The sequence below is a fragment of the Pelophylax lessonae genome (assembly GCF_965119305.1).
Source record: "Pelophylax lessonae genome assembly, chromosome: 4".
In the NCBI taxonomy this organism is placed as follows: domain Eukaryota; kingdom Metazoa; phylum Chordata; class Amphibia; order Anura; family Ranidae; genus Pelophylax; species Pelophylax lessonae.
In genome coordinates, this window is record NC_138771.1 from 103,291,152 (window position 1) to 103,316,079 (window position 24,928).

At 43.1% G+C, this 24,928-nt stretch overlaps 1 protein-coding gene across 5 annotated transcripts in view; it reads left to right on the plus strand.

The window, feature by feature from the left end:
* RNF111 (ring finger protein 111) overlaps positions 1 to 24,928 on the plus strand; it is a 135,170-nt gene that overhangs the window by 90,528 nt on the left and 19,714 nt on the right. For 4 of the 5 annotated variants that reach the window (XM_082254321.1, XM_082254322.1, XM_082254323.1 and 1 more), the window contains exons 5-10: positions 598 to 783; positions 7,239 to 7,546; positions 9,856 to 10,105; positions 19,161 to 19,512; positions 19,593 to 19,718; positions 22,860 to 22,986. In XM_082254321.1, coding sequence (XP_082110447.1) covers positions 598 to 783; positions 7,239 to 7,546; positions 9,856 to 10,105; positions 19,161 to 19,512; positions 19,593 to 19,718; positions 22,860 to 22,986 — 1,349 coding nt within the window. The remainder of the gene's footprint in view (positions 1 to 597; positions 784 to 7,238; positions 7,547 to 9,855; positions 10,106 to 19,160; positions 19,513 to 19,592; positions 19,719 to 22,859; positions 22,987 to 24,928) is intronic. The other variant, XM_082254325.1, reaches the window with a different exon arrangement.

A 24,928-nucleotide genomic window follows, 5' to 3' on the forward strand; every position in this document is an offset into this window, starting at 1 on the left:
ATTGTGCAATGCAACACTTTTTTTTTTTGTCTGCCAAAAGCAAATATTTTAAGTGAAAAAAGTAGTATGAGAGGATTTGCTGCATAGATTTTAACTTTTTGAGTTTTAGTGAGCTATCTTACTGTGTGGGTTCTTGTAGATATTTTAGAAATCATTTTTGTGGTTTGAGTTCTTGTATAGTTCACTATGAAGAGCCGTTTTCATAATATTTAGGCTGCATTTTCTTTACTATGAAATGTTCATTTTTCTTAAACTGCACCAAAGATGTAACAAGCAGTTTTTTTTTTTTTTTTGTCAAACTTGCCCGCACCATCCCAAGGGTGTGAATGTGGTGAAAAAAGGAATCCTCAATACACGGCATCTTTCACTGTTAATAGTATTGCTAGCCATGGCTCTGCACTAGCTGCATATTTAAAAGCTTGGTGCCACTGTTGTACTTATTAATGAAAGGCATAGCAGTATGACCGAGTGTTCTTTAAATATTATATGCAGATGTAATTTTGTGCACAGTCTCCGCTTGTTTTAACCTGCACACATAAAATCATATTACCAGACATGGTGAATTTATGTCTTCTAATAATTCTTCATGTTCCATAGACCCCACAGTTATGCCATCTACCTCTGGCAGAACTGAGTCCCCATCTATCAGCACTATTTCCAGTAATACGTCTACCTCAGAGCCGGCCTCTGATGCTGTTTCAGGACTGTCGGGGTCTTTGGCTTCCACAGTGTCTGAGTCGCCTTCAGTCACCACAAGTAGCAGTACTACAAGCATTACATCAGGTGAGTTAACACTGATTTTTTTTCATAGTAAAGCACCCTATCAGTCCATCTTTGACTTTATTTTTAATCTTTTTTTTTTTTAAGTCAAATCCTGGCATTTTTTTAAATCAGGCCTTCCATCCCTATTTGGACAATTTTATATATGTCACTCAATATTCTTACCTGATCCTATGGATACTTGGACATGCCATTCTAATAATTTCCCCTTTTCAGTTGGCTAAGTGGGAGAGTCTGCCTACTTAAAAAAAAAAAAAAAAAAAAAAAAAAAAAAAAACTGCTTGGGCAAGCAATGAACAAAAATGACATTTCTATAGATGTGTACAGAACTGCAGTGCTATAGTTGCTAGGAAGTGATGTTGAGGAACAAAACAAATAATATATATATATATATATATATATATATATATATATATATATATATATATATACAGTATACATACACACTATTATACCAAAAGTATTTGGATACCTGCCTTTACACCCACATGATTTTTAATGGTATCCCAGTCTTAGTCCGTAGGGTTCAATATTGAGTTGGTCCACCCTTTTCTGCTATAACAGCTTCAACTCTTCTGGGAAGGCTGTCCACAAGGTTTAAGAGTGTGTCTATGGGAATGTTTGACCATTCTTCCTGAAGATGTTGGGGATAAGGTCTGGCTCACAGTTGGCACTCTAATTCATCCCAAAGGTGTTCTATCTGGTTGAGGTCAGGACTCCGTTCAGGCCAGTCCAGCTCATCCATGTCTTTATGGGACCTTGCTTTGTGCACTGGTCCAAATCAATTGGTGGAGGGGGGGATTATGGTGTGGGGTTGTTTTTCAGGGGATGGGCTTGGTCCCTTCGTTCCAATGAAGGGAACTCTTAAGGCATCAGCATACAAAAACATTTTGGACAATGTCATGCTCCGAACTTTGTGAGATCAGTTTGGGGATGGTCCCTTCCTGTTCCAACATGACTGCGCACCAGTGCTCAAAGCAAGGTCCGTAAAGACATGGATGAGCGATTTTGGGGTGGAGAAACTTGAAGTGCCTGCATAGTCCTGACCTAAACCCTATAGAACACCTTCGGGATGAATTAGAGCACAAACAGGCCTTCTCTCTAACATCAGTGCCTGACCTCACAAATGCACTTCTGGAAGAATGCTCAAACATTCCCATACACTCCTAAACCTTGTAGACAGCCTTCCCAGAAGAGTTGAAGCCTGTTATAGCTGCAAATGGTGGACCAACTCAAAATTAAACCCTACGGACTAAGAATAGGATGTCATTAAAGTTCATGTGCATGTAAAGGCAAGTGTCCCAATACTTTAGGTAATGTGTGTATGTATGTGTGTATGTGTATGTGTATGTGTATGTGTGTATATGTATGTATGTATGTATGTATGTATGTATGTATATATATATATATATATATATATATATATATATATATATATATATATATATATATATATATATATATATATTTATTTATTTTACACTTTGCTAGTGCCTGGTGTGTTCTTACATTCTAGTAATTTACATTTTTTTTTTGTCCGATAAACCTAAAAATATTGCATAATCTTATTAGCAGACGAGGCTCTACCCTCTGTTTTTAAATCAATAATGTTTATTTTTAAATGTGCTAAAAGAAGCCAGTTTACAGAACTGGCATATGTAAGCGGAACAATGACACATCGGATAGTTGAACTTTCAGTCAGACAAAGGCAACTGCAAAGCAGGCTACTTTGCAGCCTCTTTAGATAACCCTATAGTGCTCTGGGAACCTATTGTTTTGTATTGAAATGTATATGTGTAAAACAAAAATTGCATATAGAAGTTTAAAAAAAAAAGTTAGTTTTGGAAATTGTAAAGGTGTGAAAATCAATCTGAGGGCAAACTTTGTGGATTTCATCTTTTTTGACAATTAATGAGCTTCCATTTGCCTGAAACATGTGCAGTTTGGTCTGTTCTAGAGCATAAACTGTATGATTGTCTACAGCAGAGGTCACTAAATAGTGGACCGGTCAAGGACCAAGTGACTATTCTGTCCAGACCGCGGTCGCACCACTTAGCAGCCTGATCTCTCCTCTTGCCGCCGCTGTTAAAGTTCAGAGGAGGGCGGAAGTCACAGCAGGATGGATTCCTCTTCTGTATATGTATTTGCCTGCCAGCCACTGCTGCTAAACTCGCAGCAGGGAAGAAGGCGGGAGATATGGCAGTTCTGCATGGAGTTGGAGAGCTGGAGTTGCCCAACCTTTCACTTGTTGAGACGTATTGGTCTGCTCCCCACCAGTGCAGACCTTCTGTATCCCCCTCCCTCTTCCCTGCTGTGAGTTTAACAGTGGCAGGCTGGCAGGCAAATACATATACAGAAGAGGAATCCACCCTGCTATGTGTCTTCCGCCCTCTGCTGTTAGTTTTAATGGCAGCGGTGAGAGAAGAGTTCAGGCTGCTAAGTGCCCTGTGAAGGGGGAGCTCTAACTGCACTGGAGACTATGATTTAAATTGGGGGGTCTGTGTTGGTAAGGGATGACTGTCTTTGGGGTGAGCTTTGATGTGGGGGGGGGGGATCAGTGATATAGAGGGCTGTGATGTGATATAGGGGAGCAGTGATATGTGGTTTGTGATGTGAGAGGGGGCGGGTAGTGATTTGAGGAACTGTGATGTGGGAGGGGAGGAGCAGTGATTTCAGAGGAGGGACCCGTTATATGGGGGGTTGTGATGTGTTCCTGGGGGGGGGGGGGGCGGAGCAGTGATATGGGGGGCTGTGATGTGAGGAGGAGGGTTGGGATTGCAAAGGAGGCTATTATGATGTAAGGGGGGGGGGGGGTTGGGATTGCAAAGGAGGCTATGATGATGTAAGGGGGGGGGAGCTGTCATGTGGGGGATTGTGATCGCAAGGGGGATTGTGGTTTTGGGGGTGGGGGCTATGGTGTTTGGGGGCTCTGATGTGAAAGGTGGAGGTGGCTGTGATCTGAGGGGAGGGGGCTCTGCTGGCAAAGTGGGGTACTGTAATAGGGGGTGCTGTGGTGTCAGGAGAGGGGGCTCTGGTGTGAAGGGGGGGTGGGCGTCTGTGATGTGAAAGAGGACTGAAGACACTGATGTGAAGGCAGGCGAGTCTGTGATGTGATGGGCCTTAGTCATAGAACAAAAAGGAAATCCGGACGTCCGGAGAAAGACAATGTTACTTACCGGACCTGCGTAAATTTAATTCAGTACCCCTGCTCTACTGAATATTAAAGCTGGCATACACATACTGAAGTGAATTGAAAAGTCTCTGTTCAGAGAGAGATGAGATTTGCCCTGTTTGCTCTTGATTAGTAACAAGTTTATATTAGAGTCTGATGATTGATGGAAGTCCATGTTTCACAATGTAAGCTATATTAAGCCATGTAGCACTGCAACATATCGGCATCATTAGCAATAAATAACATAGGTGTGAAAATGTGAGCATTCAGAAGGTGTCTTACTGTAAGCTGAAATATAATTCCATAATGCACCATTACTTTCTGCAACAATACACTAAGACTTTACCATTTCACCAAGAAATGTGACCCCTTAATGTACTGCCATTGTGGTCCCAGCTGAAATCGAAGCAACAACTTATGAATGCACTTGTACAAGTTTAGGGAACAAGCAAATCTTAGATCTTTGCATGCAATCAGCGGAAAGTTTACTTATTTATAGATGTCCATCTGTGATAGATCGTGTTGGTCTGAGCTGCGTAATCCAGTCCTACTGCTAGGTCCATCTTTTCTTTCGATATTTCCCATTTCAAGTGAACCTGTGTGCTGAGAATATTGGAGCTATGATTGTGAAACAAGGTATAGTGCGCGCAACACAATCATAAATATTAAACATATGACATCTGGGATGACCCAAATAATATGGTGATCTTCATACAGTGTGAAAAACCATATGTGAAAATTCTTTATGCAAAAACATATATTTTATAACCATCGTGAAAAAATATATATAAAGTCCTCCAATTGATCCAGATAATCTCAAATAGCCAAAGATCAAGCTTCCATCAATAGTGAATCTTCAGTCTTGCTAATCTTAGACAGGCATTTACATGGCAAATGGAAGGAACTGGGCATAAACAATGGTTCCAAGTGTACTGAACGTGACCGCCTGCAGTGCGGAACACGTGGCGTGGCTACTGCCTCTGACGCGTTTCTCCTTATCAGGCTTCAGCTGGGACCAGAGCACAGCACGCGCCGTCACTTGGAGTCTTAATATACCCTCTACATGAAGAGTACTTCCAGTTGGCGCCTATACAAGACCCGGAAGTTTTTCACACTGTATGAAGATCACCATAATATTTTGGTCATCCCAGATGTCATATGTTTAATACTTATGATTGTGTTGAGCGCACTATACCTTTTTTTTCACATTTATTTTCACCATTTCAGTGCTGCCCTATAATTGTATGGTTAGCGCACCCTATTTTCTTTCACATTGGAGCTATGATTGCTTGTTTTTAGGCTTCATGAGCACACGGCATTTATTTTAATTCTCCTAGAAGCCAGCAGCGTTTTTGCAGAAAAAATGCTTGCCACTTTTTGCAGCTTTTAAAGGCATTAATTTCTTCTGGTCAATTAAATTATTTATTCTGGCCATTAAAAAATAATGAATGCTCAAGTGCTCAACTAACCTAGCGGATAGGTGCATTTTTAGTAGCATCAAGCATTTTTTTTCTGCCAAAATGGCCATTAAAATATAATGAATGCTCAAGTGCTCAACTAACCTAGCGGATAGGTGCATTTTTAGTAGCATCAAGCATTTTTTTTCTGCCAAAACTCTGCTGCTCCTGGATGCACTGACAGTTTTTTCCTGCCTCAACTCTCCTGCCACTAAACCCTGCTAAAGGCTTGGAAGTGCACTCCCTCTAGATCTGAGGGGAAGATCTGAAATGAGGGGGAGCTCTGCTAATTTCTATCGTCCAAGTGCAAGCAAAAATGCTGTTTTATTTTCCTTGCATGTTACCCTCAGATCTTCAGTGACTGCATTTCCAAGTGCACTTGTAGTACACAGTGGATTTGCTTTTAGCAAATCACCCCCATAGGATAACCTGCAGGGGAGAGAAAAAAAAAAGTCCTGACACCCCTATGAGCAGTTGTAAAAAAAATGTCCGGGGTGCATGAGGCCTTAAGCCCTGTTCACACCAGTGCGGCTTTGAGTTTTGCGCTACTTTAAAGCAATTTTAAAGCTTTAGATCAATTTGCACCTCCGATTTTAATTGTGGCTTGCAACTTTGTTTACTGAAGTCTATGCAAGTTGCAATGAAATCAGAAAAAAGTAGTGCATGAACCTTTTTCAAAGTTGCTGCAACATAAGCCGTGGCAGCTTGAAGGGTTCCATTGCTAGCCTAAGGGTGTGACTTGTCATACGATTTGGAACTGTCAAATTACATGACAAATCACACTGGTGTGAAAGAGGGATAAAGGTGTAAACTCCAGGGCTGTCATCTTTATCCTTTAGTCCCTGACTTAGAGCAAGCATGCATCCAATAAAGTCTAAAAAGTTCTCATTTTGTACACATTTTAAGGTCAAGGATACAACAGTCAATAGGGTCTTGATTAAGATGGGAGCCTCAGAGCCTGCACCTTTAGTGGCATTCCAGCTTACACCGAACTAGCCTTAAAGCTGTTCCTTTTCCTCTCCGAACACCTTTTCTAACTTCTTCTAAGAAAGATGTATATGCGCAACTATTTTCTGGCCGGTTTGGTCATGTGATCTCCCCGGTATCAGCAAGGGATGGCTGCAAGGCAGAAGAAAGAGATCGCTCTAAAACTGGCTAGTAAAACCTGGAGTGATGACATCACCTATAAGCTTCAATGGCCCATCCACTGTCGATTCTCCTTCCTCTCCCATAAAGCCACACTGGCTGGCAGAAGCCAGGCTACGTAACTGGACCAGAGAGGAGCAGCCCGGAAAATAGATTAGTATATACATATTTCTGACACAAGTTAGCATAGGTGTTGGGAGGGGAAGGGGACCGTTTCAAGGCTAGTTAGATGTAAACTGGAATTAGGCTTGAAACACAAACCAGCAATGGCAGCTTCCATATTTATATCCTTAGGTGTAATCTTTAGGTGCTAAGAAAGTTGTATTGCATACAAGGTCTTCCCTGCTGGTATTAGAATGGGGATCTTGTTTATTCTTTTTTTTTTTTTTCTATTCCTTTTTTTTTCTGTGGGAATCCTAAACAGAAGTGAATTTTGTGATAAATTACTAATTCCTGATTTTCAGCTGTGATACCCTTTAAAAATTTACAGATTATCTATTATATCATATATATTATACTATTTTATATGAGCCAGTGTGTAAAAATGGTGTGATTTTTTTGGATACAGAATTCCTGCAAGATGTCCTATATGTGACAAATGTAACACCATCTAGCAAATATTTTAACTTTACATAGAGGTGCAGACCATAAATAATGAACGTGTGTTTTCATTTAACTTGTAGATGAGACCAGGACTACTGGCACTAGCACAGATAGTGGCCCACCAGCATTGCCAAGATTACCATCTTGTTGCCCTGAGCATTCACCTTGTGGAGGATCCTCACAGAATCCCCATGTCATGGGACATCCTCATTCTAGTTGTTATCCATCACATAGTCACCACTTTCCACATCATCATCACCACCACCACCACCCTACTGTCCCCCTGTCACCTTCTTTCTCAGAGTCTCACTGTCCTGTGGAAAGAAATGCTCCTGTCCCTCCACCTTGTGGATCAACAAGCAGCTCTTCTTCCACCTATCATGACCCGGTAAGAATCCTCAAAATGAATATGGCCCTTAAGTTTTTTTTTTTTTTTTTTTATTATTCTGTAATTTTAAATTAAGTCGAATTATTATATACTGTCAAACTTTAAGTATTTTTCTACTGGTAAAGTAGATTGTCCTTAATATTTAGAATTGCATTAAATCCTATGTATGCATAGAGCAATATATATAAAGGCTTTACATTTTTGTGGGGTTGAATTAACACGCAATGACCAACTGTTTGTGGATACCTGATTGCCCAAAACCATGAGCAATAATATGGAGTTGGCCCTACTTATGCAGCTAGAACTCCTTAAACCATGTCTTTATTGGCTTTGTGCACAGGGGCACAATAATACTGGAGGGAAAAAAGACTTTGGGGAGATTTACTAAAATTGGCGCACCCAGAATTTGGTGCAGCTGTGCATAGTAACCAATCAGCCTCTGGGTTTAATTTTCAAAGCTTAACTGAACAAGCTGAAGTTAGGTGATTGGTTACTACGCACAGCTGCACCAGTTTTAGTAGATCTCCCCCCTTAGTGTGCTTCATCTTATGGAATTCCTAACAGTAGGTTCTACTGAAACATGTAAACTCAGTAATTTGGAGGGGTGTTCACATATTTGTTGTGTGTATAAAGATGAAAGAAATTACTGAATGGGAACTATACCTGACCAGACACATTTAAATATATGTATAGTAAAATAAAAATACAAAAGCCTATAGATTTTATTTTGTAATTTTTTTTTTATTACTAAAATGTGCTCAGAATATTTCACCATTAAAAGATCTTACCAGAAATGTTACTAAAAATGAGGACTGTGGCCATATGTTCTATGGAGGTATTAAAGCAGAAGTAAACCCATCCATTAAACCGTTTAAAAAAAAAAAAAGTTAAGTTTCCAGCATGTCGGGAACGAAACATTCCCATTGGTTGTGCTCTCAACCAAACTGTCGAACCATCCAATGGCTGGTGCCATAACTGATAACGTGCAGCATCATGGCAGTTGTCGATTAAACAGAGGCCAAGATGGCAGCTTCCTTGGCTGAAAACGATGGGAGGAAGGGTTTACTTACACTTTAAAAGGATAAGTTCACCTCTTGACAATAAAGCCTGTAAAGCAAAGCATTAGATCGCTGATGCCAAACAGGTCTCCTGCAGATCTGTCAGTGTATCAGCTTGCTCGTACCACGTACGAGGAAGCCGATACATTTTGATAGGAAGATTCAATAAACTACCACAGTCCTTACAGAGCCTTGGTAGTTCATTGAAAACTATAAGCCGACAGTTGCAAAGGCTGCCAGACCTTGTAGTTTTCCATTCACAGAGGACTGGGAATGAGTAACACAACCGGGTGGGCGAAGCCCAAAACTGCCTGGTCTTTTTTGAATTGTGGCAGCAGACACAGGAGAAGATTCCCAGTCTGCTGTCTGGAGATAGGAAGTTGCGGGGGCCACTGCGTTCGTAACATGTTACATGTTGTGTTGGAGAAGGTGAAGTGGTTCTAAAGGCTCAATTTTTTTTTTTTTTTCCACCTTAATGCATTAAGGTAAAAAGCCTTCTGGGTGCAGCTCCTCCCTATAATTACCTGAGCCCCATCTCAATCTAGTGGTGTGCATTAGAGCAGCGTCTATCCTGGGTTTCACTCTCCTCATTGGCTCCCTATGCAGCAAGTAAGCCAATAGGGAAGGGGGGGCAGGGCTGAGCTGCACTGTGTGTGAATGAACATACAGAGCATGGCCAGGAGCAAGCCTGCTCAAGTGCCCCATAGCAAAAGGCTTGCTTTTGGGGGCACTCAGTAGGGGGTAGAAGCCAGGACTGCTGGTGGGGGACCCAAACAGAGGATCGGGGATGGTCTGTGCAAAATCATTTCTACCCTTGCCACCAAAGGTATAGGTAGGCAAGCATCGACATAGCTACCAGCAAGAACACCCTCAAGTGCATTTTATGTATGTGGATATGGCACTTTTGCACGGTTTTAAAAATTTTTAGCAGGTAGTCTTTTTATTTAGTTGTAAAAGATCTTGGAATGCCTTTCAGGATAGACAAACTTGTCTGTCATTCTTGGTCTTTTCAGAATATTCTAGTTATCTGGCTGTCATGCTGATCTTTTGCTTTCAGTAGTCACTGACCTAAAAAAGGACCCAGATCAGGTGTTCTTACTTGACTTGTTGCATGGTTGTGCCAGGTCATTGACTTAGTGAAAAAGTTTCATAAAGACATTGGCAATAGTAGGCTATACTAGTCTCTTAATATGGGGTTTCCTTTAAGAAAATAATTATTGAATAATCTCATGGTTTTACTATTTGTTTCAGCAAGCTTTGCCTGTGGATTTAAGCAATAATGGCATTCGAAGCCACGGAAATGTTAGCTTTCATAGCGCATCTGCTTTTGATCCTTGCTGCCCTGGCTCGTCGTCAAGGTCTACAGTTTATGGACATCAGTCAACTGCCAGTACGGCACAAACTATGGCTATTGATGGCTTTGGGCCTGGCTTGGTAGCTCAGACACAGCCACCTACCCAGACGTCTCTTTCCTCTTGTCGCCATTACATGCATTCTCCATGTGAGTATATCTATTAACATAATAAAATACTAAAGTGCTTAAAGTGGAACTTTAGGTGTTAAAGAGCAGCATTTTAATGTCTCCAGCTTTCTTCCCCCTCCCCTCCCCTCTCTTCTCTTAAAATAAATAAATATTCAATCCTAAATTTTCGTGTCAAACTTAGATGACTTGTGAAATTTTTTTTTTTTTTAGCCCGTGCAGCTCTTCACTCTTAAAGTGTCACTAAAGGCAAAACTTTTTCTCTTTTAATTTTGGATAGAGTAAGGGAAGGTTAGAACCTCTGTCTGCCCCCCCCCCCCCCAAATCTGTGTCCCATTGGGGAGATTTCTCTTCACTTCCTGTCCCATAGCCAAAACTGGATTTGAGAGGAAATCCTTCCAATATGAGGAAATCCTGGCATGTCACCAGAACTAGTGTCCCCATTGGAAGATTTCCCCTTCTATTTTCTGTTCTAAGCTGAATGCAGTAAAAGTAATAATAATATTATACAGCTAGAAGTGGGGGAACAGCAATACACTGATTAGACTTGTCATCACAAGTCTGACGGGAGAATAATGAGGCTGTCTTCCCAGTGCAGCTAGAAAATTGACCACGCTGGGTTGGATTTGCTGTCATGCCTAGCGTGGTCAGTTTGAAATAAGAAAGCAAGGGGACTGACTGGGTCACCAGGAATTTCACACAAAGGAAGCAATACAAAGAACAGGATACTTTTTAACACAAGCACATGGTACAGCAGGCAATATAAAATCGTTGAGGTAACATAGTCTTTAAGTCCTGCTGAGTGGGTTTCATGCCTAGGGGGGTACAAAGCTTGTTCATGACTTTCACTTACATTGCAGTCATATATAAAAGTTAGGAGCCAGTTTTTTTTTTTTTTTTAAACTTAACAACCAAGCTTTATTTAATAAAACGGATACTAAATTTACACATAAATACAACTAGAACCCCACTCTCCTCTATAGCGCAATTGGATGGAAACAGACTGTCTCTTTCCATCCGATGCCATCTGATCCGATCCACGGGATGGATAGAAAATAGAACCATTATCCGTCTGTTTTTGGCGGACAGGATCAGATGGCGGCAGATTACTGCTCCATAGAGGAGAATGAAGGGTCCGATCAGGTCTGCCTGAAAAACTGACTGGCGGACCTGATCAGACAGCCCGTGTGAAAGGGGCCTTTGGCTGTGCATGGCGATTAGGGAAAAAGAAGATTTTATATATATATATATATATATATATATATATATATATATATATATATATAAAAAAAGAAAAATTTATTTTTTTCAATTTTAAAAATAAATTTAATAATAACCACACTCCCTATCCACTCTCCTTTAAGCAAAGGTAAGTGGACAGGGAGATGAAGCCTGCAAAAAACTTCCCTCTCATCTCCTCTTGGGAAGGAGATGAGAATGCATTGAGAACAGGCAGTGGAAAGTCATTACTCCCGGCCACCACAAGAGGGCGACAGTTCCCGATTGGAAGCCTCTCTCATCTCACAGATGGCTGAAAAGCCGGGGCCTCAATTTTCGGACGGCACGGAAGTCCGTGCACTCGGGGAGGTGGTGGGAGCACAAAAGGGACAGGACACCTCCTGCAGGGCACCCCAGGTGCCAGGTCGCTAATTCTAGTCGCAAATGCGGCCTGGCGCCCGGGGTTTGTTGAGCCCTGTGTGTGTGTGTATGTATATATATATATATTTGGTTTTGTTCTAGGAGTGTGACTACAGGTTTCCATACCAGTGCCGAAACACAGCTCTATATATTAGATGTAGCTTATGCTGCATATAGTTTATACAGTGCACCTGTTTGTTTAAAAATAGTTTATTTGGGCCTGCTTGACCCTGCTAAAGAAGCTGAGCGTAAAGGTGATGGACTGGCCAAGCCCATCTCCAAACCCTATTGAGCATCTGCGGGGCATCCTCAAATGAAAGGGTGGAGGAGCTCAATGTCTCTAACATCCACCAGCTCCGTGATTTCGTCATGGAGGAGTAGAAGAGGACTCCAGTGGCAACCTGTGAAGCTCTGGTGAACTCCATGCCCAAAAGGGTTAAGGCAGTGCTGGAAAATAATGGTGGCCACACAAAATATAGACACTTTGGGCCCAATTTGGACATTTCACTTAGGGGTGTACTCACTTTTGTTGCCAGCGGTTTGGACATTAATGGCTGTGTGTTGAGTTATTTTGACTGGACAGAAATTTTACACGGTTAGATAAGCCGTACACTCACTACTTTACATTGTAGCAAAGTGTCATTTCATCAATGTTGTCACATGAAGATATAATAACATATTTACAAAAATGTGAGGAGTGTACTCGCTTTTGTGAGATACTGTATGTGTGTATGTGTGTATGTGTGTATGTATGTATGTATGTATGTATGTATATATATATATATATATATATATATATATATATATATATATATATATATATATATATATATATATATATATATATATAATTTTTTTTTTTTTTTTTTTTTTTTTTTGTATGTATAGCAGTGTTAATTTTGGCAGCAAATTTCAATTTAGTTTTAGTCTTAGGACTAAAATGGCATTTTAGTTTTAGTCCTATTTTAGTCTTCTGCAAGTGTTTTAGTTTTAGTCGTATTTAGTCGACTAAAACTCCTGTATATTTTAGTCGACTAAAACGCCCTACATTTTAGTCGACTAAAACTCATTTTCTCTTACGTCCTCCGACAGTCGCCGCCCACTTCATATTCATCACCAATGGGGGTTATGTCCTCTATTCCGTAGGAGTAGCTAGGCAATAGAATATGTTAGTACAAAGACTTTTAACATATCCCACCCCCAGGGGGTGGTCCCCTCAGTACATAACCCTCCACTTCCTGTATCCAACTCAGTTTCATTTGTCTAGCTGTCAGGAGTAGCTGGAAGTTTCTGTGCTGGGGCACCTTGTCTCAGCTCTCTTTCCTTTCTTTGGATTTTATTTGAGTTTTTTCTCTCTTTCTTGTTAGCTGTTATTTTACCAGCGTTAGTTAGTTCTTCGGAAGAAGAGGATCGTGCGGGCTGCGTCTCGGGCTGACCCCCCTGGTAGCAGGCTGTGGGTCAGTGGCTTCTCAGCCCGCCATCGAGCGTTCAGTCAGGTATCGCTCCTGAGTTATCTGAACGACCCATCCCTGTTCCGTGCAGGGATGCTAGGTGAGGTGGCTACCTCACTGGACGCTGTGCGGTTTCTCAACCCACCTTCTGATGCGTCCTGGATGCGACTCTCCCTGCCTCATGTGCAGCGGTTTGTTCGCCTGTGCGGGTCCCCCACGCCATGTAAGAGGTAAGTGCATTTATGTGGGGACCTGTCTGTCTGGGGGGTGTCAGTCTGGGACTGTGTACCTTGCCCTGTGTTCACACTATTACGTTTTCCCTATCTCTCACATTGCATGCTGTGGGCTGCAGGAGGGGGGGCTGGCTGCACTCTGTGTCAGTTTTTGTCTGTGTGAACGGCTGTGTGCTGTGGGGCTTGAGTTTCTCATGCCTGGGGCACATTACAGCGCCGCTGCGGCGGTTTACCATGTTCCTTTTTTGGGCAGATGGTGTGTTTTACTTCACCCTCATGGGGTGTGGGAGCGGCGGTTTCGGCGCCAAAACGGCGCCATTTTGGCTGCGATCGCTCCGGCCGCATGTTTTACATGCATGGCGGCCATTTTCTTGTAGCCTCCATAGGCTTTAATAGAGCGCCCTGTATGCCAGCACTTCCTTTCCTTCAGGAGCACCGCAGGCAGCAGCAGCAGCACCGATCTCTACAGGTTCATTTCTCTCTATTCCCTGTATCCTACCTTGGTATACTTGTCCCTGTGGGGGTCCCTTGTGTGGGGTGCTTAGTGTGAGTGGGCTACGATCACAGCGCTCTCTTAAAGGGGCGGTCACCCATTTATTTTTGCTACTACAGGGGCATGGATTCTCAGGAATGCTAGTTTCCTGCCAATTTAGTGGGAAGCCAGGGGACTGCGGTTTCCCTCCCCGGGGGGGATTTGGCTGCGATTGTGGCTAGCCTTGCGACTCAGGTGCAAATGCTGGTGGCTGCTCAATCCTCTAAAAGGCCCAGAGTTTCAATTTCCTCTGATCAGAGGGTGATGGTACTGGGGCTGCTGTGGCAGAGATCTCCTTATCGGGGTCTCGTTCCTCCCTGGACCTTATAGGGTCAGACATGGAGGCTGAGGTAGAGGGGGTTGATAATTCTCCCCCTGGCTCGTCTGAAGAGCTTGCATTCAAATTGGTTGCTTCTATCAAGCAAACTCTGCGTTTGGAGGAGGACGCATGTCCTCCAGCTGCCTTGGCGGCTTATGGGACGCAGAAAAGGCGCAAATCATCGCAGATGTTTCCATGCACTGATGATTTTCAGCGCGCTGTGAAAGAACGATGGCGTAATATACGCAAACCTTTTGCTGTACCAAGTAGGTTTAAGCTGCGCTATCCTTTTACGCCCGCTACTGATGGGCGTTGGTGTGTCCCCCATCCGGTGGACCATGCGTTAGCAGTTTTGAACAAGTCCACTGCGATTCCTGCTGAAGACAGGTGTTCCGGGATGCCACGGACAAGAGGATGGAGTCCCTTGCCCGTCGTTCCTGTTCTATTATGGGTTCTATGTTGAAAGCTTTATTTGCTTCACTTATGGCGGCCCAGGCGGTCGCGAGCGGGACGCAGGTGCTTAGGCGTGTCCTGGTGGCTGATTCTGCCCCCCAGGCGACTTTGGATATGGTGGATCAAAATCCACCAGGGTGTCATGTATTTGTGTGATGCGGACCTGGATATGGTTCCGTTGGCTGCACGTGTACACAGTGTGGCGGTGTTATCTCGCCGCCTGGTTTGGTTGAAGTGTTGGTCTGTGGATCAATCTTCACGTAAGACCTTGGCCAATCTGCCTTTTGATGGTTCTCGCCTTTTTGGCGAATCCCTGGATGCCCTAATTAAAGGGGTCACGGGGGGTAAGAGCACGCTCTTACCTCAATCCCACGAGACTAAGACGGCTCCTGGAAAAAAGAATGCCTTCTTTCGGCCCCCTCAGGGGTCCTTTCGTGTCTTTCGGTCACACTTTGGGGCGGCCGTCCATGGGTCAAGGCTCCCGCCAGAAGCCGTGGGCAGGTAAGCAAAAGTCCGGCCAATCCGGTTCTGTGGCCCACAACAGTGCGGCCTGAAGGGGCGCCCTCACCCAATTCACAGGAAATCGTTAGATCTGGCTACTAGATCGAGTTTCTCTCTCGGCCGGAGAGCAGATTTTTTCCCTCAAGTCTTCTGTTATCCCCAGAGCGTTTGCGGGACCTGCATCTAGCGGTGCAGGACCTGAGGGCTCAGGGAGTGGTGGTCCCGGTGCCTCATCGGGACAGATTTCGAGGGTTCTATTCCAATCTGCTCACCGTTCCCAGGAAGGAGGGCAAGGTGCGTCCGATTCTGGACTTGAAGGCGCTGAACCGCTTTGTGCGGGTGCGCAAGTTCCGCATGGAATCCCTGCGGTCGGTGGTGGCTGCCCTGGTTCCGGGGGAGTTCATGGCTTCCATCGACTTGAAGGATGCGTATCTTCACATCCCGATTTTCGAGGGTCACCAGAGGTACCTTCGATTCGCCATAGCGGAAGATCATTACCAATTTGTGGCGTTGCCTTTTGGTCTCGCCTCGGCTCCGAGGGTGTTCACCAAAGTGCTGGCACCGGTTCTGGCTTTGTTGAGGGCCCAGGGCATTTCGGTTCTGGGGTATCTGGACGATATTCTGGTTCGGTCTGCGACCAGCCAGAGTCTGGAGAAGGATCTGTCCGTCACGTTGCAGACTCTGCAGGAGTTTGGTTGGACGATCAATTTTCCAAAGTCGACATTGTGCCCATAGGTTCGGATTTCTTACCTGGGTATGATTCTGGACTCTGTCCAGGCGAAGGTCTTCCTGCCGGAAGAAAAACTCGCAGCTCTTCAGGAGGCAGTCAGGTCCCTCAGGGACGTTCCATCTCCGTCCATTCGGACGTGCATGCGGTGTCTGGGATTGATGGTCTCGGCTTTCGAGGCGATTCCCTTCGCCCAGTTTCACACACGGGATCTCCAAGCGGAGATATTGTCCAAGTGGGACGGGCGTCCGCAGTCTCTGGATCTCCAGATGTCATTGAGTTCTCAGACCAGAAGGGATCTTCTGTGGTGGCTTCAATCCCCCTCAGTATCGGGGGGGCAAGTCTTTTTGTCCCCTTTCATGGTCGGTGATCACCACGGACGCCAGCCTGTCTGGCTGGGGTGGTGTTCTGGGCGTTCTGTCCGCCCAGGGTGTTTGGTCGACGGAGGAATCCTCCCTTCCGATCAACGTTCTGGAACTGCGAGCGATACTCCTCTGTCTTCGTCGTTGGACGGACAATCTTCACGGCTACCCGGTTCGGGTGCAGACGGACAATGCCACGGCGGTGGCTTACATCAATCACCAAGGGGGCACCAGGAGTGCCCGGGCGGCTCGTGAAGTGGCCGCGATTCTGTCTTGGGCCGAGACGCATGTCCCGGCAATATCGGCAGTTCACATTCCGGGGGTGGAAATTTGGCAGGCGGTTTATCTGAGCCGCCAGACCCTGGACCAGGGGGAATGGTCCCTTCACCCGGCTGTCTTCCAGATGTTGTGCGCGAGGTGGGGTCTTCCGGAGGTAGACCTGCTCGCGTCTCGTCTGAACAACACAGTACCACGGTTCGTGGCAAGGACGCGCGATCCTCGGGCAGACGCGTCGGACGCGTTGGTTGCCCCGTGGCTTCAGTACCAACTGATGTATGCGTTCCCACCGATTCAATTGCTGTCCAGGTTCCTTCGCGGAACCGACCACGGTGATTCTTGTGGCACCGGACTGGCCTCGCCGGTCCTGGTAAGCAGACCTCGTAAATCTGGCAATCGACGCCCGTGGCGTCTGCCTCTTCGAGAAGATCTTCTGTCGCAAGGACCGATCTTCCATCCTGCTTTACAGTCGCTGGCTTTGACGGCCTGGCTGTTGAAACCGAGGTCCTGAAGAACAGGGGTCTTTCCCCTGAGGTCGTTCACACCTTAATAAATGCGAGGAAGTCTTCCTCGGGGAAGGTTTATTACCGTACTTGGAAGGCGTATTTTGCCTGGTGCGAATCCAGGGGTTTCTCTCCTGACACTTATTCGGTGTCTAGGGTGTTGCCCTTCCTTCAGACGGGTGTTGACCAGCGTCTGGCGCTGGCCACGATCAAGGGTCAGGTGTCTGCTTTGGCCGTTTTTTTTTCAACGGCCTGTGGCATCTGATTCTTTGGTTAGCACTTTTGTGCAGGGGGTACGTCATCTGATCCCTCCTAGGAGGGACCCTCTTCCCCCTTGGGACTTGAATCTAGTTCTATCAGTATTGCAGCGTGCTCCTTTTGAAAGGATCAGGGAGATCTCGCTGTCTTTGTTATCCAAGAAGGTCGCCTTTTTGGTGGCTATCACCTCGGCTCGTCGAGTGTCCGGGCTGGCAGCCTTGTCCTGCAAGTCTCTGTATCTGGTTGTGCATTTGGACAAGGTGGTCTTGCGACCTAACCCTTCTTTTCTTCCAAAAAGGGTTTCGGACTTTCATCTCAATATGGACATTGTCCTACCTTCGCTTTGCGCGAAGCCAAAGCATCCGACGGGGGTGTTGCTTCACTCCTTGGATGTTGTCCGGGCGATTAGAGTCTATCTCAAATCGACTGAGTCTTTTCGCAAGTCGGATGCCTTGTTTGTCCTTCCGGAAGGTCCTCGGAAGGGCATGGCGGCGTCTGCTTCTACAATCGCCAAATGGATCAGACAGACCATTGATCAGGCCTATGCTTTGAAGGGGAAAGTTCCCCCTGTACCTTTGAAGGCGCACTCTACCAGATCTCTGAGTACGTCTTGGGCCTGTCGTCATGGGGCCTCTGTGGCCCAGGTGTGTAAGGCGGCGACTTGGTCGACCGTACACACTTTCACGATATTCTACAGAGTAGATGTTCAGGCATCGGCTGATGCTTCCTTTGGCCGCAAGGTTCTTAGTGCGGCAGTTCCCTAGAGCCCTTGTTACGGGTTCTTTGGCCTTTTGGGATATTTGTTTTTTCCCTGGGTTTTCTTGCTCCTGTTGAGCGAGTGTTTTGTTCTTATGCCCAACTGGTTTCCTTCCTTTGGTAAGGTTCCTTTCTCTGATGGGGAGACGGCGTTGCCTTGGGCGCGGCTGCGTTCTTCCCACCCCTCATGTTTACACTGCTTTGGGACATCCCCATTGGTGATGAATATGAAGTGGGCGGCGACTGTCGGAGGACGTAAGAGAAAACGGAATTTTTGTAAAATCTTACCTGTAAAATTCCTTTCTCTGAGTCCTCCGACAGTCGCCGCCCCCGCCCCTCTTTTGGGGTTTTGATGTACTCTCTACTGCTATTCCACTGAAACGGAGTTGGATACAGGAAGTGGAGGGTTATGTACTGAGGGGACCACCCCCTGGGGGTGGGATATGTTAAAAGTCTTTGTACTAACATATTCTATTGCCTAGCTACTCCTACGGAATAGAGGACATAACCCCCATTGGTGATGAATATGAAGTGGGCGGCGACTGTCGGAGGACTCAGAGAAAGGAATTTTACAGGTAAGATTTTACAAAAATTCAGTTTTAGTCATCTATAATCAAATGGGTGTAGTTCAATTGTAATTTGTGATGCATTATTTAAGCATTTCTCTACAACTTCCAAACTCATTATATACTACTGCTGGTCCTGGAGTGAAAAATCTAATATGTTATTATTTATGCTTTGAGCATGCACCAGTGTTAATTTTTGGCAGCAAATTTCGATTAAGTTTTAGTTATAGTCTTTTGACTAAAATGCCATTTTAGTTTTAGTCGTATTTTAGTCTTAAGACTAAAATGCCATTTTAGTTTTAGTCGTATTTTAGTCATCTGAATTGTGTTAGTCGACGAAAACGTTTTAGTCGGTTTTAGTCGACGAAATTAACACTGATGTATAGAGAGAGAGCTATGATCTAGATTTTTCTTTTTTTTTTTTTTTTTTTTTTTTTTTAATTACTGTAATGATTGGTTTTAGTACGGTTTTGATTTTTTATTTCTTCTGCTTGGTTTTAGATGCTTCACTTACAAGGCCCCTTCACCACCAGACACCTGCCTGCCCTCATTCTCATGCCAACCCTCCCCCTCAACCACCCCCACCACCTCAGATGGACTATGTTATTGCACATCCAGTAGCACCTTTTCATCCATCTCTTCCGAGCCTTTCGTCAACACATCCTGTTCCTCCTCCACCTCCTTCCCACCATTTCACCAGTGCTGTTGCCCCTCTCTCACAGCATTTGACCACCACCCACCAGTCTATGTCCCATCATATTTCTGCCACAGCACCTACAACACAGAGGTTGCACCCTCATGAAGTTATTCAGAGGATGGAAGTTCAGAGGCGGCGTCTTATGCAGCATCCCACGTAAGTATTCTTCAGATCCTCAATCACTCTTGCCTGCAGTGATTTCATTTGTTTAGGGTTCCAAACTTCATATTTTCCAGGCGAGCTCATGAACGCCCACCGCCACATCCACATAGAATGCATCCTAACTATGGCCATGGACACCATATTCATGTACCACAGACAATGTCCTCCCATCCCCGGCAGGCTTCTGATAGGTCTGCCTGGTAAGTAAAATTAATTCTGAATCCTACCTTTCTCATAACTGCTGTTTTTGTATTATGCTTACAGACTCTACATGTTCCTTTAATTAGATCAGAATACTTTTATTAATCCCATAGGAAATTATTGCGACACAGCCACACTCAACAAAGACAATACAAAATCAGAACAATGACGCAACACAATTACCAATAACAACAATTGGCACCCATGAAACAAATAAAAACTATACTTTACGCTAATAAACCATCCATACAATTAAAATACAACATAGAATATAATATAACCTAGAATAAATAACAGAATAAAAATTCTCAGGTGTCTCGATGTGACAGTTTCATGCTCTTTCAGAGTTTTAACTGAATGCCGGTTCACACCATGAATTCCACAAGAATGCGGTAAATTTTCCTGCGCGATTCATATGCAATCCGCGCAGAGCGATTTCAACGTATTCATTTAAATAGGCTGAAATTCCTCCGGAGTGCCCCAGAAGTAGTGTATGCACTACTTTAAAAAATGCACAGAACCGGATCGTATAGTACTACTTTTTCATGTTTTCCAGTACAGGCAAATGCACTGCGTTTGTGACCTGCATTTGGTGTGTCGTTAACACAGACACCCGCCACAGATGGCATGTGCAGTGCATTTTGAACATGGTGTGGGACACATGGAACACTGGTGTGCATTGCCCTTGACCCTGTAGGCACAATCCTTTTAATTTACTCTAAGCTAAGGTTTCAAACTTTGGTTTAAGTGTTACAAGTTTCTTTACCAATATAGCCATACAAACGCTGAGATTATTATCCTCTTCTTCCAGTTAGAGATTATTACAAGTTGTTTAACTAAGATGGATGATTAATATTTGTATAGTAGGAGGCTTAAACACACATAGTTAGGCTTAATAAAAGCAGTGGAAATTGCAGTAACTCTTAGCAGCCAATCAGATTTCATACTGTATGCAGATAAAGCCTGGTTGGTTTGGGGTACTTCATTTATTCCTGGATATGTTGTGTGCTGTAAACAATGGTGCCTGAAGTATGTTTTTTTGTGGAATACAAATCTTAACGTGTTTATCCTAAAATATGTTAACTTCGTGTATGCCAATGTTGTCAAGCATTAAAGTCTAACTCCAAGCTGGCCCAAACTATTTGTTACAGTAACAGGCACACCTGCTGGGTGCGCTGTGTAAATTGTATGTAGTCTTAGTTACATACAGTATAGAGCAGGTCGTTCTAGCACTGGAATGAGAATTTCTGATCTTGTTCTAAGAAAAAATGAACTACTAACAGGCCAATTCTGACATGTCTCTCCTACATGTAAAAATCATCATAGAAAATTAGTCAGAACCCCCAAACATATATATATATATATATATATATATATATATATATATATATATATATATATATATATATATATATATATATATATATATATATATTTATATTATTGAGATGGAGAGATATATAGATTTGTCTATATATAGATTTTTTTTTTTAAAGCAGAGGCCCTATAAAATAGGTGGGTATTGCATTTTTTTTTTTTCACGATTTTTACACAGTGATTTTTCAAACACAATTTTTTTTCTGAAAAAATACTTTCATTTTAATGCAAAAACACAATATATAACCAAACGTTTTGGTAAAATAAAAAGGATGATGTTATCCTGAGTAAATAGGTACCTGACATGTCGCTTTTTAAACTTGCCCACGCTTGTGGAATGATGCCAATTTCCGGTACTTAAAAAATCTTCATAGACATTGCTTTAAATTTAGTTTTTTTACAGGTTACCAGTTTTTAGAGCTACAGAGGAGGACTAGCATTAGAATTATAGCCGCTAGGATGGCTTTTACAATACAGGGAAATGCAGGCTGAAAAAGATTTTAGGATTATGCCTGTAGCTGCAGGCATTATCCCAGTATAACAGATGAGCGCTGCGTAGCCATTTATAGACAAACTTGTATTCTATGAATAAATACAAAACTTCCTTTGGCTGAGGCGGAGATTGTTGTGTTGTCTGCCCTCTTTTCCATCTCCGCCAGTTAGAGGAAGCTTTGTATTCATTCACCGAATACAAAGCTACCTATGAATGGCGGAGCAGCATTCAGCCCAACTGGGTTTTTTTCTGAGAGTGGGACTACAAGTTTCCATCCCAGTGCCGAAACACAGCGTTGTATACTAGATGTAGCTGATGCTACATATAGTTTATACAGTTCACCTGTTTGTGTAGAAAATAGTTCATTTGTGCCTGCTTGACCAAAATAAACTAGTCAAGGGGACAATAAACCTGGAGTTAGGCTTTAACAACTTGACCTCTGGATGATTTTCCCTCCATGATCAGAGCATTTTTTGTGATACACCACTGCATTACTTTAACTGATGATTGCGCAGTCGTGCAACACTGCACCCAAATTAAATTTGATTTTTTTTCATTTGGTGTTGTTTTATTCAACTCTGCTGTTTCATTTTTTGCGCTAAAAACAAACAAACCGACTATTTAATAAAAATAAAAAATAAAAACACTTTCTGCTGTAAAACACATCCATTAAAAAAAATATTTAAAAAATAATCTGACACTTTTTTGATACTTTTTGGAAACCAATGACATTAATACTGTGATCAGTGCTAAAACAAATGTGCACTGTCACTGTACTAATGACACTGGCTGGGGCGGGGTTAACATCAGGCAATCAAGGGGTAACTGTGTGCCTAACCAGTGTTACTATTGTGTGAGGTGCTTTTACTGAGAGAATAAGTGGAATTTATGCTTTGCAGGTACACAAATTCCATTCCTTCCCACCGGTCAGAACGGCGATCTTCCATGTTTACACATTCATATTGCAGTTCTGTCCTATGAGCAGTGATAGCCGGAGAACAAAGAGTACCTGGCACCTACCCATTGGCCTCCGCTGTGTTATCGCAGCAAAAGCGATATATATATATATATATATATATATATATATATGTGTGTGTGTGTGTGTGTGTACCCGCACACAGCTGCCACCCTGAAGCAGTAAAACAGCTATAAGGTGATAGGCAAGCAGTTAATTAGGGAAAAAATATCTAGGTCTAAAAAAAATTCTGTTTTATCTTCATACAAACATTTTACTTATCCTCTTTTGAAAATTATTATTTTTTGGTTACAGGGAAATAGCAATTGAAACTGGAGTGACTGCTGCCCCCTACCAAACTGGTCCTTTACATCCCCATCTAGCTCACTACCATCCACCTCCTAGACTTCATCATTTGCAGATCGGGGCTTTGCCATTAATGGTAAGATATATGTTCGCTTGAAAGCCTATTGTTCACTCTTAGAATAGTCATTACTGGTGCTAACTATTGCACAAATGTTAGATCTCTTTCGAATTGTAACAAACTGCACTGTCAAGTCATTAGGTCTTAAGTCATTGGAAGAATATTAGCGTACCTCATTTTGGAATATTCCTAATGTTTTTTTATGACCGTAGTCCTGCACCGTGGTGTAACTTCAAAAGCCATTTTGAAAACTGGGTAACATATTTTTTCTTAGCGCAGCAGATTACTGAAGAAAACAATTTTAGAATCTGCCATGGGATCTAGCTATACAGTATACACACAGTATATGGTTTTGGTGCAAAGATAAGTTATGGGCTGTACATTTTTAAGTAATAAACTGTTGCAGGGTTTATAGAGATCAGAGTTTGGATAATAAACATTACGTTTTACTTTTACTGCCTAAACAGTCCACATAGATAAACTGTTCCCAACCAATTAACAGCTGCGCCTAATGGCTTCATGTACACATAGCCTATTTTGACCGCCGGCTGCAGTTAAAAGGGTCCTATCCTGAATGCTATTCTTCTGCATTCAGGAGAGGGAAGTTGAAACTCGCAGCAACTCCTAAACTCTGGTAAAAGCCTGTGTGTACATGGATTTTTATGGAGTTGAGTTTAGGTCCTTTGGCAAAAAGTAAACTAAAAGCTCCTAAACTCAAGATCAGAAACTGTAGTATACATGAAGCCAAAGCATGGTAATCGGAGTTCAGTGTTTTAAATATTAGCTAATGTCCCACCACATATTAATATGGTTGATAGTAATTATTCCAACCACTGATTGCCTTCACAGTAATATGACTGAAATTACATTTTCCCTACAGTATGACGGCTGCGGTTTTCTCTCTTCCATATCTGGGTAACACTCCCCTATTTTTGCAGTGTCTCTTACAGATTTAGAGGGTACGCAGTGCAGCTCTAAGAGAGAGACCTTATCTTTATCACAAATGCAAAAGCATTCTTATAAAATAAATTCCAAGCACCAAAATAAAATGAAGAAAAGCTGGAAAAGTCCACCAAAAAGGGTCCTTGTAACTTTAGGATGCTATAGGCAGCAACATAAGACCTGTCACCCTCACCCAATCACACTGCCTCTTACCATAACCATTTGATCTTCCCAAAAAAAAAAATGGTCAAATAACGCAGTATAAATCCTTATTTAGCAAGGGATCCTCTGGTGTAGATGGCCTGCCAGCTTCTTCCCACAATGACACTCTCAATTCCATCCAATGTAAAGATCAAAGAACTCCCAATTGGAATTAAAAAAAGGAAAGCCTGCATTTCATAGTGTAGCAACTTCCATAACACCATTTAATAGTAAAACACTCACATAGGCATAGAAAAAAACTGTATGTCATAAATACCATAAGAACCTGGGAGAAAATGCTGATGAAGGACCTGGTGGGCATTGGACAATTGGATCTAAGGTACGTTTGTGAGTTGTTTAGTGATGTATATAAGAAACAAGAAGCACCAACCACTTATATAGAAAAGTCAGCATTGCTTTCTTACGCGTCCCAAGCGACTAACTTCTGTAGTTTACAGGACACCCATCATAAGAAAAGTATGTGCACTGCCATTGCTGTCGTCCTCCAGCATGCATCCTGTTAAGTCATCTACATATTTGTTCTGGATCAGTGATTCACCAAGTAATACAGCCATAGGACCAGTGTGAGCCAGGAAAGTAACCTGTTTAGAACAAGATCAGTAGAGCCAGTCCCCAAATGTCTCTTGACAGGAGTTTTTTAAACACCCCTTAGGTGCTAGTTGCTGATATAACCAGCTGATGATTAACTTATTGTCTTTGTGCCACTTTCAAGCTTGACTATAGTTTTATATTGCTGTGGCTACTGGTTGTTTTTTAGCCCGATTGTATATAAAATAATGTTAAAGGGGAGCTCCAT